General features: G+C 41.0%; 1 protein-coding gene across 2 annotated transcripts in view; it reads left to right on the top strand.

Moving 5' to 3' along the window:
- tyw1 (tRNA-yW synthesizing protein 1 homolog (S. cerevisiae)) overlaps nt 1-11,804 on the top strand; it is a 204,278-nt gene extending 192,474 nt beyond the window's left edge. For both annotated transcript variants that reach the window (XM_072243119.1, XM_072243121.1), the window contains one exon: nt 10,525-11,804. In XM_072243119.1, coding sequence (XP_072099220.1) covers nt 10,525-10,743 — 219 coding nt within the window. In that variant the 3' untranslated portion in view covers nt 10,744-11,804. The remainder of the gene's footprint in view (nt 1-10,524) is intronic.
- Nucleotides 11,805-16,072: the final 4,268 nt, after the last annotated feature.

Raw genomic sequence — 16,072 nt, 5'->3', positions numbered from 1 at the left:
ATTGGCAGGAAACAGAGAGTGGGAATAAAGGGATCCTATTCTGGTTGGCTGCCGGTTACCAGTGGTGTTCCACAGGGATCAGTGTTGGGGCCGCTTCTTTTTACATTGTACATCAACGATTTGCATTATGGAATAGATGGCTTTGTGGCTAAGTTTGCTGATGATACGAAGATAGGTGGAGGGGCCGGTAGTGCTGAGGAAACGGAGAATCTGCAGAGAGACTTGGATAGATTGGAAGAATGGGCAGAGAAGTGACAAATGAAATACAATGTTGGAAAGTGTATGGTTATACACTTTGGCAGAAAAAATAAATGGGCAGACTATTATTTAAATGGGGAAAGAATTTAAAGTTCTGAGATGCAACGGGACTTGGGAGTCCTTGTACAGGATACCCTTAAAGTTAACCTCCAGGTTGAGTCAGTAGTGAAGAAGGCGAATGCAATGTTGGCATTAATTTCTAGAGGAATAGAGTATAGGAGCAGGGATGTGATGTTGAGGCTCTATAAGGCGCTGGTGAGACCTCACTTGGAGTATTGTGGGCAGTTTTGGTCTCCTTATTTTAGAAAGGATGTGCTGACGTTGGAGAAGGTACAGAGAAGATTCACTAGAATGATTCCGGGAATGAGAGGGTTAACATATGAGGAACGTTTGTCCGCTCTTGGACTGTATTCCTTGGAGCTTAGAAGAGTGAGGGGGGACCTCATAGAAACATTTCGAATGTTAAAAGGCATGGACAGAGTGGATGTGGCAAAGTTGTTTCCCATGATGCGGGAGTCTAGTACGAGAGGGCATGACTTAAGGATTGAGGGGCGCCCATTCAGAACAGAAATGCGAAGAAATTTTTTTAGTCAGAGGGTGGTGAATCTCTGGAATTTGTTGCCACGGGCAGCAGTGGAGGCCAAGTCATTGGGTGTATTTAAGGCAGAGATTGATTGGTATCTGAGTAGCCAAGGCATCAAAGGTTATGGTGAGAAGGCGGGGGAGTGGGACTAAATAGGAGAAAATGGATCAGCTCATGATAAAATGGCGGAGCAGACTCGATGGGCCGAATGGCCTACTTCTGCTCCTTTGTCTTATGGTCTTATGGTCTATATACATCCTGAAATGCCTTTTCTTTGCTACCATCCACAAAAACGGAGGAGTGCCCCCAAAGAATGAATGACAGTTAAATGTTAGAACCCCGAAGTACCCCCCCAGCTCTCCTCCCCCCCACGTGTAAGCGACAGCAAGCAATGATCCCCCTCCCCCCACCAGCAAAAAAAAAAGCATCGGCACCTACCACCGAGCACTCAAGGTGCAGCAAAGCAACAGCAAAGACATAGACTTGCAGTACTCCAAAGACGACTCATTCGCCTGCTATTCGACATACCACAGTCTCTCTCTCTCTCTCTCTCTCTCTCTCTCTCTCTCTCTCTCTCTCTCCCCTCTCTCTCTCTCCCCCCCCCCCCAATAAGGGAGAAAGAGGTGTCTCTGTTTCACAGCAAGACGGGGGACATAACAAACGACCCGCTGGTTTGCGATATTAAAAGTCCATTGCTTTGTTTTTCCAAGCTCTCTGCCCAAAGATCTCAGATCTCCAGGCACTCATCCTTAGATCTTCCAACTCCCACGACACACCGTTCTCCTCCCAGACACCAACCTCCGACCACCAACCCCCCGCCCCGCCCCCATCTCCAGAGCCATGAAATTTCGGACCTCCAAAGCCGAGCGAAGTTCTTAGGTTGCGCCCTTGGTGTGCCCAATAACGGCCAGTCATGAAACCCTGAGAGCGGGTCCCATTCCCGCAAGGAGCCGTAGTCAGCGTGTGACTCCAGATCAGGGTCTTCAAAAGAACCTTGAAAGGGACAAATAGAGATATTAAAAATAGAAATAGAGCTGGAGGTTAATTGGTCGTTGTAAATTGTCCCATGATTAGGCTCGGGTGAGACTGGGGGTTTGCTGGGTGACGTGGCTCAAAGGGTCGGAAAGGCCTACTCCACACTGCATGCTAATAAATAAAGTTCTCTCAGCAGTTTTTTAAAATTTGCTTGCCTTTTTTTAACAATGCCTTTCAACTACCCTGTCCCAGCTTTAAGAATTGACAACTTTATTTTAATATCTATTCACACTTGAGCCTTTCTTCTTTGTGCCCATGTCCTCTGGATATTCATTTGAAGATCAAGTCACCTGGTTACCTGAAGTAATTACAAGAACCAATTACAGTGAAAGCAAGTCAGTAAGAAAGTTTGTCTGAAACTTAGGAGATTCGCTTCCATACCATTTTTGGCAATGTTCAGTGGATGGATTGAGGCAGATCCTCTGTTGTCGTGAGGTGAATGGCAGCCCAGGGTACAGTTTTACTGGGAGAATTGGATAGCTCTTCACAGGGGCCAGGGCAATGAACTGTCTGTATGGATAGAATGGCTTTGACAATTGGCGTGGCCCTGCCCAGCAGCCCACTGGCTCACTGACTGTTATAGCTGTCATGTCACAAATGCTTGCAGGCATCTTTTGACATTCACAAGTTTTGAAAATCACCCAGGGCCATTTGAAATAATAATATTTTTAAAAAACTACTTTAAAAGCCAGAAGACTAAGTATATATTACACATACACACCTAAAATGATTAAAAGCATTCAGACAATGTAATTATGTTAAGCATGAAACTTTGCAGACTGACAGCTGATTTCTCCCTTTTATTTTAGTGGTCCTGTTGTGCCTGTGTCAGATTAGCTTGGCACGGGCTCAGCGAGAAAGCTACTCAGTCTGAAAACTCATAAATTTTTGGAAGCTTGCACTGCTCTGTTGAATTCCATGAGAAATGTGCTCTATAAATTAGGCTTGGTAAAGAAAGTAGCAACTTTCATATTAAACTGACTCATCCAAAAGGTCAGTTCTTTAGAGAGATGACTAACTATTAAAATGAGCTGACCATGGGAAATAGAAAGCTATCACACAGCACAGATGCATAATCTATAACTAACAATTCATCACATGGATTATTAAAGCTTCAGGCTAGGTTAGGGTAACTAATCTAGTCTGCAGTATAGGTATACCATATATGTAGGATATACAATTAATATAATTTTCAGTGAGCAAATTAAACCTCTTCTGCTAAATCCCAGCTTTCAGTTCAGTTTCTTTTGGCTACACTTTCTCCAATAGATGGATCGTTTTTAATAATCATGGCCAGTCTTTCTCTTCTGTGCACCCGGCAGTACCTGCAAATTGTTGGCATTTGATATAGAATAAGTACTACTGGCTTATTTTGCAACTGTTCATTGTCCATTGTAAGTTTTAAGGTTTTTTATTTGTTCATAAATAAAAATCTGAAACTAATCAGCCTATTATCCCAGTCCATTGAACCTTTTGTATTTGAACAGCTTGGTCCTACTATTTGGCAAACTATGCAAGTCATTAATGTTTACTGAAACCAGCTGTGACCTGTTATTTACCTCCTTTCATTCTGATCCAGCTCCAAACACCGTGCACATCTGCCTCTCTTTCCAGTTCAATCAATTTTGTCCCTTTTCAAGAACATACAGGATTTTGTTGAAAATGTTGCACAAACTTCCCCACCCCTGTCCTGTATCTGCCTTCTCAAACAGAAGACATTATGCCATAATCACAAGAAAGTCTGCAGATGCTGGAAATCCTAAGCAACACGCACAAAAATGCTGGAGGAAGTCAGCAGGTCAGACAGCAACTATGGAAAAAAATAAACCGTTGATGTTTTGAACTGTGACCCTTCCTCAGGAAGATGAGAAGGAAGGGGGAGGAAGCCAGAATAAAGAGGTGGGTGGGGGGAGACTAGCTGGAAGGTGATAGCCGAAGGCAGGTGGGTGGGAAAGGTAAAGGGCTGGAGAAGAAAGAACCACACTCCAACTTTTCATTTCTTCTCACCTGCCTATTACTTCCTCCTGGGTCCCCTCCTCTTGCTCTTTCTCCCGTGGTCCACTCTCCTGCCCTATCAAATTTCTTCTTCAGCCCTTGCCCTTTCCCATCCACCTGTCTTTACCTATCACCTTCCAGCTAGCCACTTTTCCCCTCCCCTCTACCTTTTTATTCTGGCATCTTTCCCCTTCCTTTTCAATGCTGTAGAAGGGTCTCAGCCCAGAATATCAATTGTTTATTCTTTTCCATAGATGCTGCCTGACCTGTTGAATTCTTGCATTATTTTGTGTGTGTGTGTTGATTAGGTTACAATGTTCATTTTCCTGTGGGTGCTCCCATTTTATAATTCTCTAGTTCCACAGTGGTTCATTCATTTTTTTGCAATTGCCTTCCATCAGTTTCCCTGGATTGGATTTTAGTTAACCATTCTTTAATTCCCATGGTTATCCCAGTGCCGTATTTAATGGACTGATGCCCAATTGTCCTTTCACTAATCATTTCTCATTTACAAAGCTAAAAGGATCTACTACTGCCCATTACGCTGCTTGTGTTTAGGGCAGCAGTGAAGCTCTTCCAACTCTGGGGTGTTCAGGGCTTCCGTCATTATGTCAGTAGCTCGGTTTTCACTACCGTCAGTCATACAAGTTCTAGGTGGAGACTCGGCAATACTGTTACACTTTGATGTAGAAGGCTTCTTCATTGCTATTTCTGTAACAGTTTTGTTCTCCCATTCAGGGTTGAGCTGAACCACCAAATCTGGAGGACTGGTGGACCACTTTTAGTCTGGCCAGTATCCTTTGACTTGTTTGGCATGGGTGATCCTACCAAGAGCCAAAGCATAAAATCCTGACTCCAGCTAACATAGCTCTCTGGGCCATTGAGGCACACAAGCCTCCAAACTCTACAACAAGTTTGTGGTCCTTTGGAGGAAAACTTAAAGGATGACTACTCCAAACTATAATCAGGCTTTAGATGGTGTCAATCAGGCTTTAGATGATCTGAGCAATGGGATCAACATGCACGAAACAGCGCACCCTAATGCCTTCACCATCGTCTTGGGGGATTTTAACCAGGCCAGTCTGAAAGAATCACTAAGCAATTACCATCAACAGATCACTTGCAATACCAGAGGAAACAACACACTGCCCACTGTTACACCACCATCAAGAATGCCTACCATGCTATTCCACATCCTCACTTCAGGAAGTCTGATCACCTAGCTGTGCTTCTACTCCCTGAGTATAGGCAGAGACTGAAGACTGCAGCACCAGTAGTGAGGACCAAGAAGGTATGGACAAGAGGAGCACAGGAGCACTTACAGGACTGCTTTGAATCGGTGGATTGGACTGTTTTCAGGAATTCATCTTCAAATCTGGATGAGTATGCTGCAGTTGTTACCAACTTCATTAAAATCTGTGTGGATGAGTGTGTGCCCATGAAAACTTACTGTACATTCCCAAACCAAAAGCTGTGGATGAACCAGAAGGTACGTCGTTTGCTGAAGGCCACGTCTGTGGCATTCAAGTCTGGCGACCCAGGTTTGTACCAGAAAACCAGGTATGATTTGCAGAGGGCTACTTCAAGCATGAGGAGACAATTTTGAATGAGGTTGGAGGCAACATTGGATGTACGACAACTCTGGCAGGGTTTGCAAGACATTGCTTCCTACAAAGCGAAACCCAATAGCATGAATGGCAGTGATGCTCCACTACCAGATGAACTCAACACCTTCTATGCCCTCTTTGAAAGGGATAATATAACTACAACTGTGAAGATCCCAGTGCAACCAGTGACCCTGCAATCTCTGTCTCAGAGGCTGATGTTAGGCTGTCTTTAAAGAGGGTGAACCCTCGTAAGGCGGAAGGTCCCACTTGCTTTGAAAACTTGTGCCAACCAACTGGCGGGAGTATGCAAGGATATTTTCAACCTCTCACTGCTATGGGCGGAGGTTCCCACTTGCTTCAAAGAGGCAATAATATACCAGTGCCTAAGAAGAATAATGTGAGCTGCCTTAATGACTATCTCCCGGTAGCACTCACATCTACAGTGATGAAATGCTTTGAGAGATTGGTCATGACTAGACTGAACATCTGCCTCAGCAAGGATCTGAACTTATTGCAATGTGCCTATCGCCCCAATGGGTCAATTGCAGATGCAATCTCAAAGGCTCTTCACACTGCCTTAGATCACCTGGACAATGTAAACACCTATGTCAGGATGCTGTTCATTGACTACAGCCCAGCAGTCAACACTATCATTCCCACAGTCCTGATTGAGAAGTTACAGAACCTGGGCCTCTGTACCTTCCTCTACAATTGGATCCTCAGCTTCCTAACCAGAAGACCACAATCTGTGTAGAATGGTGATAATATGTCCTCCTTGCTGATGATCAACACTGGTGCACCTTGGGTGTGTGCTTAACCCACTGCTCTACTCTTTCTATACCCATGACTGTGTGACTAGGCATAGCTCAAATGCCATCTATAATTTTGTTGATGATACAACCATTGTTGGTAGAATCTCAGATGGAGACGCGAGAGCGTACAGGAGTGAGATGTGCTATCTAGTGGAGTGGTGTCGCAGCAGCAACCTTGCACTCAACGTCAGTAGGATGAAAGAGCTAATTATGGAATTCAGGAATGGTAAGACGAAGGAACACATACCAATCCTCATAGAGGGATCAGAAGTGGAGAGAGTGAGCAGTTTCAAGTTCCTGGGTATCAAGATCTCTGAAGACCTAACCTGGTCCCAACATATCGACACAGTTATAAAGAAGGCAAGACAGTGACTATACTTCATTAGGAGTTTGAAGAGATTTGGCATGTCAACAAATACACTCAAAAACTTCTATATTTTGACAGGCTGTATCACTATCTGGTATGGGGGGCTACTGCACAGGACTAATAGAAGCTGCAGAGGGTTGTAAATTTAGTGGGCTCCATCTTGGGTACTAGCCTACAAAGTACCCAAGACATCTTCAAGGACCAGTGTCTCAGAAAGACAGTATCCATTATTAAGGGCTTCCAGCACCCAGGGCATGCCCTCTTCTCACTGTTACCATCAGGTCGAAGGTTCAGAAGCCTGAAGGCACACACTCAGCGATTCAGGAACAGCTTGTTTTCCTCTGCCATCCAGTTCCTAAATGGACGTTGAACCCTTGAACACTACCTCACTTCTTAATATATATTATTTCTGTTTTTTTGCACGATATATGCATACTGTAATTGATTTACTTATTTATTATCATTATTTTTAAAAAATTTTTTCTTCTATGTTATGTATTGCATTGAGCTGCTGCTATGTTAACAAATTTCACGACACATGCTGGAGATAATAAATCTGATTCTGATCATTTTTATGAGCTGCGTCATTTGTACAGTCACCCACTTCCAACGTTCCCTATAATTTGTAATGACCAGCATAAATTTTGTGCTGTGCAGTTTTTTGCCCAGTGACAGCAACATATGTGCACTGAGTAATTTCTTCAAAAACCATTTCATTGTCACAAATCATTGTCAACACCGGCTGCATCAGAAACCAGAAAAAGAAATGTCATTATTTCTGATGATGAAATATACTTAAAGTGCCAACAAAGTAGAGGGTGGCATCCTTTTTGTGCACAGTTTAAATCCCTTTGTGCACTAGTAGCAAATTGTGTGTGCACACACCTAGAAGGGAACATTGCTTATATCATCATATCGCTCTTCCAGTCATTTGAGATTTGCATTTAATTGGCCAATTGCCCAATAATTTTGCAGCCTTGGCTCAATAATAGAACTTTGGCCTCCAAGTCAGAAGGTCAAGAGATCAAGCTATACTCTCACTTAAGACAAGATACTTAAGCAGGTTGCTGGGTGATTAATGCTGTATCCTTTTTAGGAGATTAATGCTGATTAATACAAAGGACACAACATTAATTGCTATTAATTAATATGAACCAGTATATTAGTACACTTATTTTTTGTACCATCAGCTGGTAATCTGGGACATGTATAATGATCTATTAACTCCATCATCTCCTTGTCAATCCCAATTTGAAGATCTCTGCCTCCCCACAGTATTGTTGGAGGTGCAGTCTCTCAAAAGAGACGTTCAAATGCCGTCCCAGCTGTCCCATTAGGTGGGGATATGAATAGTTAGAAAGTTAGCATACATAAAGTTGGTATACTATCATGACTTGTAAGTTGGTTAACAGATAGAAAATGTGGAGTAGGAATAAATAATAGTGTTGGCAGGCTCTGACAAATTGGGTATTGCAGGGCCTCAATTCTTCATAATCTATTTTAACTAATTTGGCTGAAGGATTATATGTAATGTTTTAAGTTTATTGATAACACAAATGTAAGGAGACTTTGAGGTGATATAAACAAGCCATATCTTTTTATTTACAGATACAGCCCAATGAGCCTACGCTGCCCAATTACAACATGTGACCAATTAACATACTAATCCCAGTGGGAGGCAAACTGGGCTCCTGGAGGAAATGCACATGGTCACGGGGTGAATGAGGCAAACTTCCCACAAATAGTGGTGGAATTGAACCCAGGTAGCTGGTGCTGTAATAGTGTTATGGTAACCATCACGCTACCGTGGCCTTATCTATATCCCCTTGAAGCCTCTTTATATCTTCAGGCAACAGCTTAGTGGATGGAGTACAATCTAGGAAAAGTGAAGTTAATCCCTTTAGTGGATTAAAAATAGAAATGTTTGCAGGACTTTTAAATAGAATCATGGAGTCACAGAACACTACAACACAGAAACAGGCTCTTCGGCGCTTTCAATGCACGCCAAAATATTAATCTGCCTAGTCACGTCAATCTGCACTCAAGCCACTGCCTTCCATGCCCCTCCCATCCATGTATCTATCCAAATTTTTCTTAAGTGTTGAAATCAAACCCACATCCACCATTTGCACAGGCAGGCCATTCTGCCCTCTCACCACCCTCTGAGTGAAGTTCCCCCTCATATTTCCCTTGTGCATTTTACCTTTCAACCTTAACCCATGACCTCTAGTTGTAGTATCACCCAGCCCAAGTGGGAAAAGCCTACTTGCATGTACCCTATCTATACCCTCATAATTTTCTATACTTCTATCAAATCTCCCCTCATTCTCCTGCGCTGTAGGGAATGAAATCCTAACCTATTAAACCTTTCCCTATTCTTCAGGTTCTTAAGTCCTAGCAACGTCCTTGTAAATTTTCTCTGCCCTCTTTCAATCTTATTGATATCTTTTCTGTAGGTATGTGACCAGTACTGCACACATTAGGCCTCACCAACATCCTATACTTCCAACATTACATCCCAACTCCTTTACTCAGTGCTTTGATTTATGAAGGCCAATGTGCTATCAGCTCTCTTTATGACCTTATCTACCTGTAATGCTACTTTCAAGGAATTATGGATTTTTATTCTCTGTTCTTCCACACTCCTCAGTGCCCTACTGCTCACCGTGTAAGTCAGAAATTCTGAGAAATTAAAAGGTGGGAATTTGGGAAATTTTGATACTTCATGGTTCTTCATGTCCTTGTACACAAGTCATTGAAAGCTAACATGCAGCGACAAGTATAACAGGGAACAAGGAAAACAGCATATGTATTGGCTATATCGCAAGAGGGTTTGATTACAAGAATAAAGCATACAGTTTTGGTCTCAGCTGAAAAAATATATATTTTCTACAGAGACAGCGCAATGAATTTTTGCCAAACTGGTTGCTGGACGGCAAGTTTGTCATATAAAGAGAGACTGATTGAACCATGTCTCTGTTTCTGTTGGTTTGGAAGAATAAGAAGTGACTTTATTGAAACGTGAAACATTCTTCTGTGGAACAACAGGTGCAGAAAGTGTATTTTCCTGGCTGAGGAGTCTAGAACTAGAGGCAACGGACTCAAAATAAATGGTAGATTATAATGGACTGAAAGGAAGAGATACTTCATCACACAGAAGGTGGTGTAGCTTTAGAATTCTTTACCCTGTTGGGATGTGGATTCTTGGTCATGGTGAGCATTCAGAAGAGAGGCCATTAGATTACAATAGGGATATGGGGATAGTCAGCAAGCTTTTGATAGTGGTTGAGGTAGGAGATGAGCTATTATTGAATGGTGATGCAAGCTCAAGGGGCTAAATGGCCTGGTATCACTCTTATTTCTTGTGTTCCTGTGCATGTTCTTATTCAGAAAAAGCAGGGAGCTTGCCATGTGATTTAGACAATATTTCCACGTTAATCTGCTTTAACTGTATTGGTTGTGTGGCTGCTTATCATACTTAAGTTTGAAAATTGTCTGCAATGCTTGCCTAAATGATATCAAAGACAGCACTTTAAAATCACTCCATTGTCCTCCAGCTGTTAAAGTTATAATAAAATTGCAAGTTATTATTTCTTTATCCTGTTCAGAAGCAGACGTTTTCTCCTATTTCTCTACATGTTCCTACTAAATTAAAATCTCACTTAATAACAGTATTGGGTCAGCACTTATTTGAAGATTTGGATTGATAATGATGCAAATTTTTCTGGTGATGAACAGGAACTTATTATCGGATATCATTTAACCACCATTTCAAAATATTGTATTTTGAGTTTTCTGAGGATTTGTATGGACTCTCTTTCAACTGAATATTTGTATTTATTTTTTTCCTGCTATTCTTTCTTTTAGTTCAAACTAAATGGAGAATGGTGGACTTGGGTAGACTATGACCAATTTCAGTGCCTCGCCAAAGACTTTGAGGAGAGCAACGGCACCAAGATATTCTCTGCGGAAGATTACATGGCAAAGACACCAGCCTGGGCACTCTTTGGATCTAAGCAGAGAGGTTTTGATCCAATTGAAATCCGGTTCCAAAGGAAAAAGTTGAAAGATATTTCCGGATGCTGAAACTATTTAGTAGAATTCACTTCTTTCTCTCTCCACAGATGCTGCCTAATTTGTTGAGCATTTTGTCTTTTTATTCCATTCAGACTTATTTGTGGCATCACAGAATGGAAGAGACAACATGCACAGTTTTTAGTTTTTTTGGAGCAGCTATGTGCTAGAAGTGCAAGTGATTTTAGTTTGAGACTATACTGAAAAGACTTATCTATACAAGAATGTAGAAAAGGACCTTGCATGCATCATGATCAGGTGATGCAGCATGTCCTTCAGCCAAAGAGCTGGCAATTGACAAGGTCATATAAAAATGAAACTAATATAAGTGGGTAAATCTTGTGTTCTTTTTTCCTGGGTTTTATTTGTATTCAGTTTTTCAATTGTGGCCAATTTCCCAGAGAACTATCTTCATCAGAGTCCTTATTGATTTTGTTCTTGGTTACCAGCTCCAACACAGACTGGCTGCCTGGCAGAGGGACAGTGTTTGATCATTCTCTCTCACTCAGTTCATAGAAAGTTGTCTATCACATATATGACAGAAAGGCGGTATGGTAGACATTATTGGATCTTAAATCTGTGGAACTTTCATAATCATTGTTCTTTTATCAAATTTTGACCCGTTGCATCAGAATCTGCCTGACATGGCTTGAAGAATGGGAACGTCTGAGGCGGAGATGCTCTTAGCTGTGCTCCTGGTTATATACTGACAACAAAGAGCAAACTTAGTATCTGAGAGAAGGCCTAAAAAAATGAAGATGTTCCATTACTTAAAAACCAGGTTTTGATTGTGTCAGTTGTAGAAGCCAAATGTTAGTGTTGGAATAAAAAGGGAAGATGCTAATGCCCCCAGATGGAAAGACAGTCCTGAAATGATAATTGTTTGTCATTCCACAAATGTTTCCTGACCTGCTGAGTGTTTAAAAACATTTTCTGTTTTTATTTCAGATTTCTAGCATCTAGATTGATTAAACTTTTCTTTTGGTGTTAGAATATCAACTCCACTGTTGTGGCAGTAAATGTTTTGACTTCTTACTTCTTTGCCTTATCATAAATTGAGAGTGTATATAGAATTTGACAATAAATTTTGTTACACCACTTTTAATATTTGTTTTTCATTGCTAAAATGTAAATCGGGAAGAATTCTTAAACCAATGCAGCAGGAATCAGTAAGTATATATGCTGGCTTTTTTTTAAAGAACTATCCATTCTTTGCTCTCCTCATGGTATCAGAATTTTTCCTTCTTACATAAATATACACTACTCTTGTTAGTTAATTGCCAGTGCAATATTATGTATGTATAATTACCCATAAACTGTAACTGGCTTCCTTGGGCTATCAATATGCAATTGGAGGCATTCTGTGAGCACAGTAGGATGTGGGTTGCATACTCAACACACCTGCTGGTTTATTCAAATTCATGGCTGTTTTAGATTTCTACGGTTTCTGCGTGTTATTTGAGACACTATTGTGAGGTGCTCATTTTGGTTGTCCATACAAACTCAGTTGGCACTGATCTGATGCAAATTTGTATTTCATAGGGATTCCAAAACTTCATCTACTTTAATAAAATGGAATTCCGTTTTCGTTTTTATGTGACATGTGAAAGTGCCCTGGGAAGGAGCTGCACTTAAACACTCAGGTGTTAGAGTCGTAAAGCACAGAAATAGGCTCTTCTGCCCACCACGTCCGTTGCCCATCTACACTGATTCCATCTGTCCACAATAGGTCCATATCCTTCTACATAACCATATAACAATTACAGCACGGAAACAGGCCATCTTGGCCCTTCTAGTCTGTGCCGAACTCCTACTCTATCCTAGTCCCACCAACCTGCACTCAGCCTATAACCCTCCATTCCTTTCCTGTCCATATATCTATCCAATTTAACTTTAAATGACAACATAGAACCTGCCTCGACCACTTCTGCTGGAAGCTCATTCCACACAGCTACCACTCTCTGAGTAAAGAAGTTCCCCCTCATGTTACCCTTAAACTTTTGTCCTCTAGTTCTCAACCCATGTCCTCTTGTTTGAATCTTCCCCATTCTCAATGGAAAAAATCTAACCAAGTCAACTCTATCAATCCCCCTCATAATTTTAAACACCTCTATCAAGTCCCCCTTCAACCTTCTACGCTCCAAAGAATAAAGACCAATTTTATCCCTCACTATCCTTTTGCCACTAACATAACTGTAGAAACCCTTCGGATTTATTTTCACCTTACTTGCCAAAGCAGCCTCGTATCTTCTTTTAGCTTTTCCAATTTCTTTCTTAAGATTCTTTTTACATTCTTTATATTCCTTGAGTACCTCATTAACTCCAAGCTGCCTATATTCATTGAAGATCCCTCTCTTTTTCTGAACCAAGTTTCTAAGATCTCTTGAAAACCATGGCTCTCTCAAACTTTTAACCTTTCCTTTCAACCTAACAGATTCTGAACCCTCAAAATTTCACCTTTAAATGACCTCCATTTCTCTGATACATCCTTCCCATAAAACAAATTTTCCCAATCCACTCCTTCTAAATCCTTTCGCATCTCCTCAAAGTTAGCCTTTCTCTAATCAGAAATCTCAATCCTAGGTCCAGTCCTATCCTTCTCCATAATTACACTGAAACTAATTGTATTGTGATTACTGGACCCGAAGTGCTCCCCAACAAATACTTCCGTCGCCTGCCCTGTCTCATTCCCTAACAGGAGATTGTTATTGTTATTGTTCTTCTTCTTTCAGGACCTCTCTCCCTCTGTTCTATGCCTTGCTTATTCTAATGCCTGCCTAATTATCTCTCCAATGTAGTAATTATGTCTGAGTCCACTATCTCCTCTGGCAGTGCATTCCAGATATCAACTTTGTGTAAAAAGAAATAGAGTTAATTGGGACCAGTACATTTTGGCCCAATTAGCCAAAGTTCCATGAAAATAGTTAAAAAGGTATTTTAAAAAAAGACAAACTACAGTTTAACTGAGTAACTAATTATGTATGTAAATGAAATACAAAGTAAATTAGAGTACTACCAAAACTATTACAGTACTATAAGACTGTGTCTAGTTCCTAACAGTTATCGACGGAAGAATTCATTGAGTTCTTCTGATTGACTGTAATTGAACAAATTCAGTGCAGACACCTAGTGCAAATAATGGTCTGTCTTCATACAGTGCTTCTGCCAATTGCATCCTCCAAATCTTCATTTTCACTGGAACATTCAAGGTAATTGTCAATACTTTCAAATTCTTCATAGTTCCTGACTTGTTGAAGTAATGAAATCATTTCATTTTCACTCCTGGCTGTTTCTGGCATCTCCAAGCCTGAATGCTTGAAACTACAGTGAGCAAAACAGTTCTGAATCGTTTTACTGTTTATTACTGGCCAACTATCAGTGACAGAAATCACTGCCTTTTGAATGCAAACATACAAAGGATGCTATTTAAAAACTGTTCGCTCTAAGCACGGTGTAGTGTCTAATGGCTACATGACGTATTGCGACTGACATAATAGTTCAGCAATAGTCTCTAGTAAGGGGTATGTTGTCACAAATAAAGGGAATCCCAGCTAATTTCTCAATTTGTTTTTGTTCTTTGAGTTGCCCCAAATAAGCAGCTTCCCCGATTATCCAATGGCCCAATTAACTGAAATTCACTGTACTTTCTTCTCAGATCTCCTCCCTCCCACCTTAAATGTATGCCTCTTGTTTTCTGATGCTCTGATCATGGGAAATGTAATACAAGTAATCTAGAAACCACTGGATACATGAAACAAAATGAAAAGTCTAAAGAACACCAATGATGAGCAAGAGTAAGTTAGTTCAGTAGAAGTTACTTCTTGTTGGTTATAGATCAGGGGTTCCCAACCTGGGGACCATGGACCCCTTGCCTGTTGGTCCAGGTCCATGGCATAAAAAAGGTTGGGAAATCCTGGAGAAGATTAGACAACAGCCTGCAATCTGATCATGTGCTTCACAAAATTTTTTGTTATATAATCAAGGAAGCAAATCTGTTCAAACCAGGTTTAGCATTCAGCTGCTCAAAAGATTGCTGTTCATAGCATTAACAACACTTTATTTTCTGTTTGTTTAATAACTTAAATTTGTATAATGTTGTTTTAACAGCAATGGGAACTGTATCCTAAGTGTATGTTGCTGGTATAGTGTTACACAAGTGGTTGCACTGTGGAGCATATGAATTATTATTCATGGCTGATGAGTATTAACATATAGTCTGGGATTGACATAATTAATCTTTGCAACTAGAGTACTCGCTTTTAAGTTTTCAGAGCCAGAAGTCGCAATCATATTATCATTCCTTGCAACATACACAAACAATACTTGAAGAACTCTAGGTCAGGCAGTATCTATGGAAACGAGTACAGTCGATGTTTTGGGCTGAAACCCTTCATCAGGACTTGTCTAATGTATCTGCTGCAAACGTCAACTGTACTGTTTTCCATTGATGCTGTCGGATCTGCTGAGTTCCTCCAGCATTGTGTGTATGTTGCTTGAACTTCCAGCATCTGCAGATTTTCTCTTGTTTGTGATTTAATATTCCTTGTATGGGTTTGAGTTTTTAAGTTTTAAAAGGAATGAATGTTCAGTGCATTTATAAAATATAGTATGGAGAGCATGAATTTCATTGAGGATAATTTCAGTCTTTCCATAACAATCTATAAATGCATCAAAAATCGCAATTCAGCTGCAACTGAAAATTATTTCCCTTTGAATCTTCCAGCAGAGGAATTCACCTTGCCAACCATCAAGTATTCATCTGTACTAATCCCATTTACCAGCACTCAGTCCATACCTTTTCAAGCCTTTGTGGTTGAAATGTCAGATTTAAAAAAAAATTGTCAGACATTTAGAATGTGTCTCCATTACTTGCTCAAGCATTGTGTTCCAGATTGCAATCACCACCTCAGTGAAAATAAAATCCCAGATCCCTCTAACTCCCTTAATATACTCTGGGTTTATCACGAACAAGAGAAAATCTGCAGGTGCAGGAAATCCGAGCAACACACACAAAATGCTGCAGGAACTCAGCAGGGCAGGCAGCATCTGTGCAAAGAATATAGTTGAGATTTCGGGTCGAGATCCTTCATTGGGACAGGTAAACCTGTCTCGGCCCAAAACGTCAACTATTCTCTTTTCCATAGATGCCACCCGGCCTGCTGATTTCCTCCAGCATTTTGTTTGTGATACTTTGGTTTTAGACATCTTGTGGGGAAACATTCCTCACTATCCACCTAATAATTTTGTATCCCTCTGTCAGGTTCTTCCCCCTCGTCCCCCAACCCCCAGTTCCCCACCAGCTTCCTCGGGTGTGGGAATCTGAAGGACTTCTCATTGAGGG

This window comes from Mobula birostris, chromosome 25, assembly GCF_030028105.1.
Source record: "Mobula birostris isolate sMobBir1 chromosome 25, sMobBir1.hap1, whole genome shotgun sequence".
Lineage (NCBI taxonomy): Eukaryota > Metazoa > Chordata > Chondrichthyes > Myliobatiformes > Myliobatidae > Mobula > Mobula birostris.
This window is presented reverse-complemented; position numbering and strand designations above follow the sequence as displayed.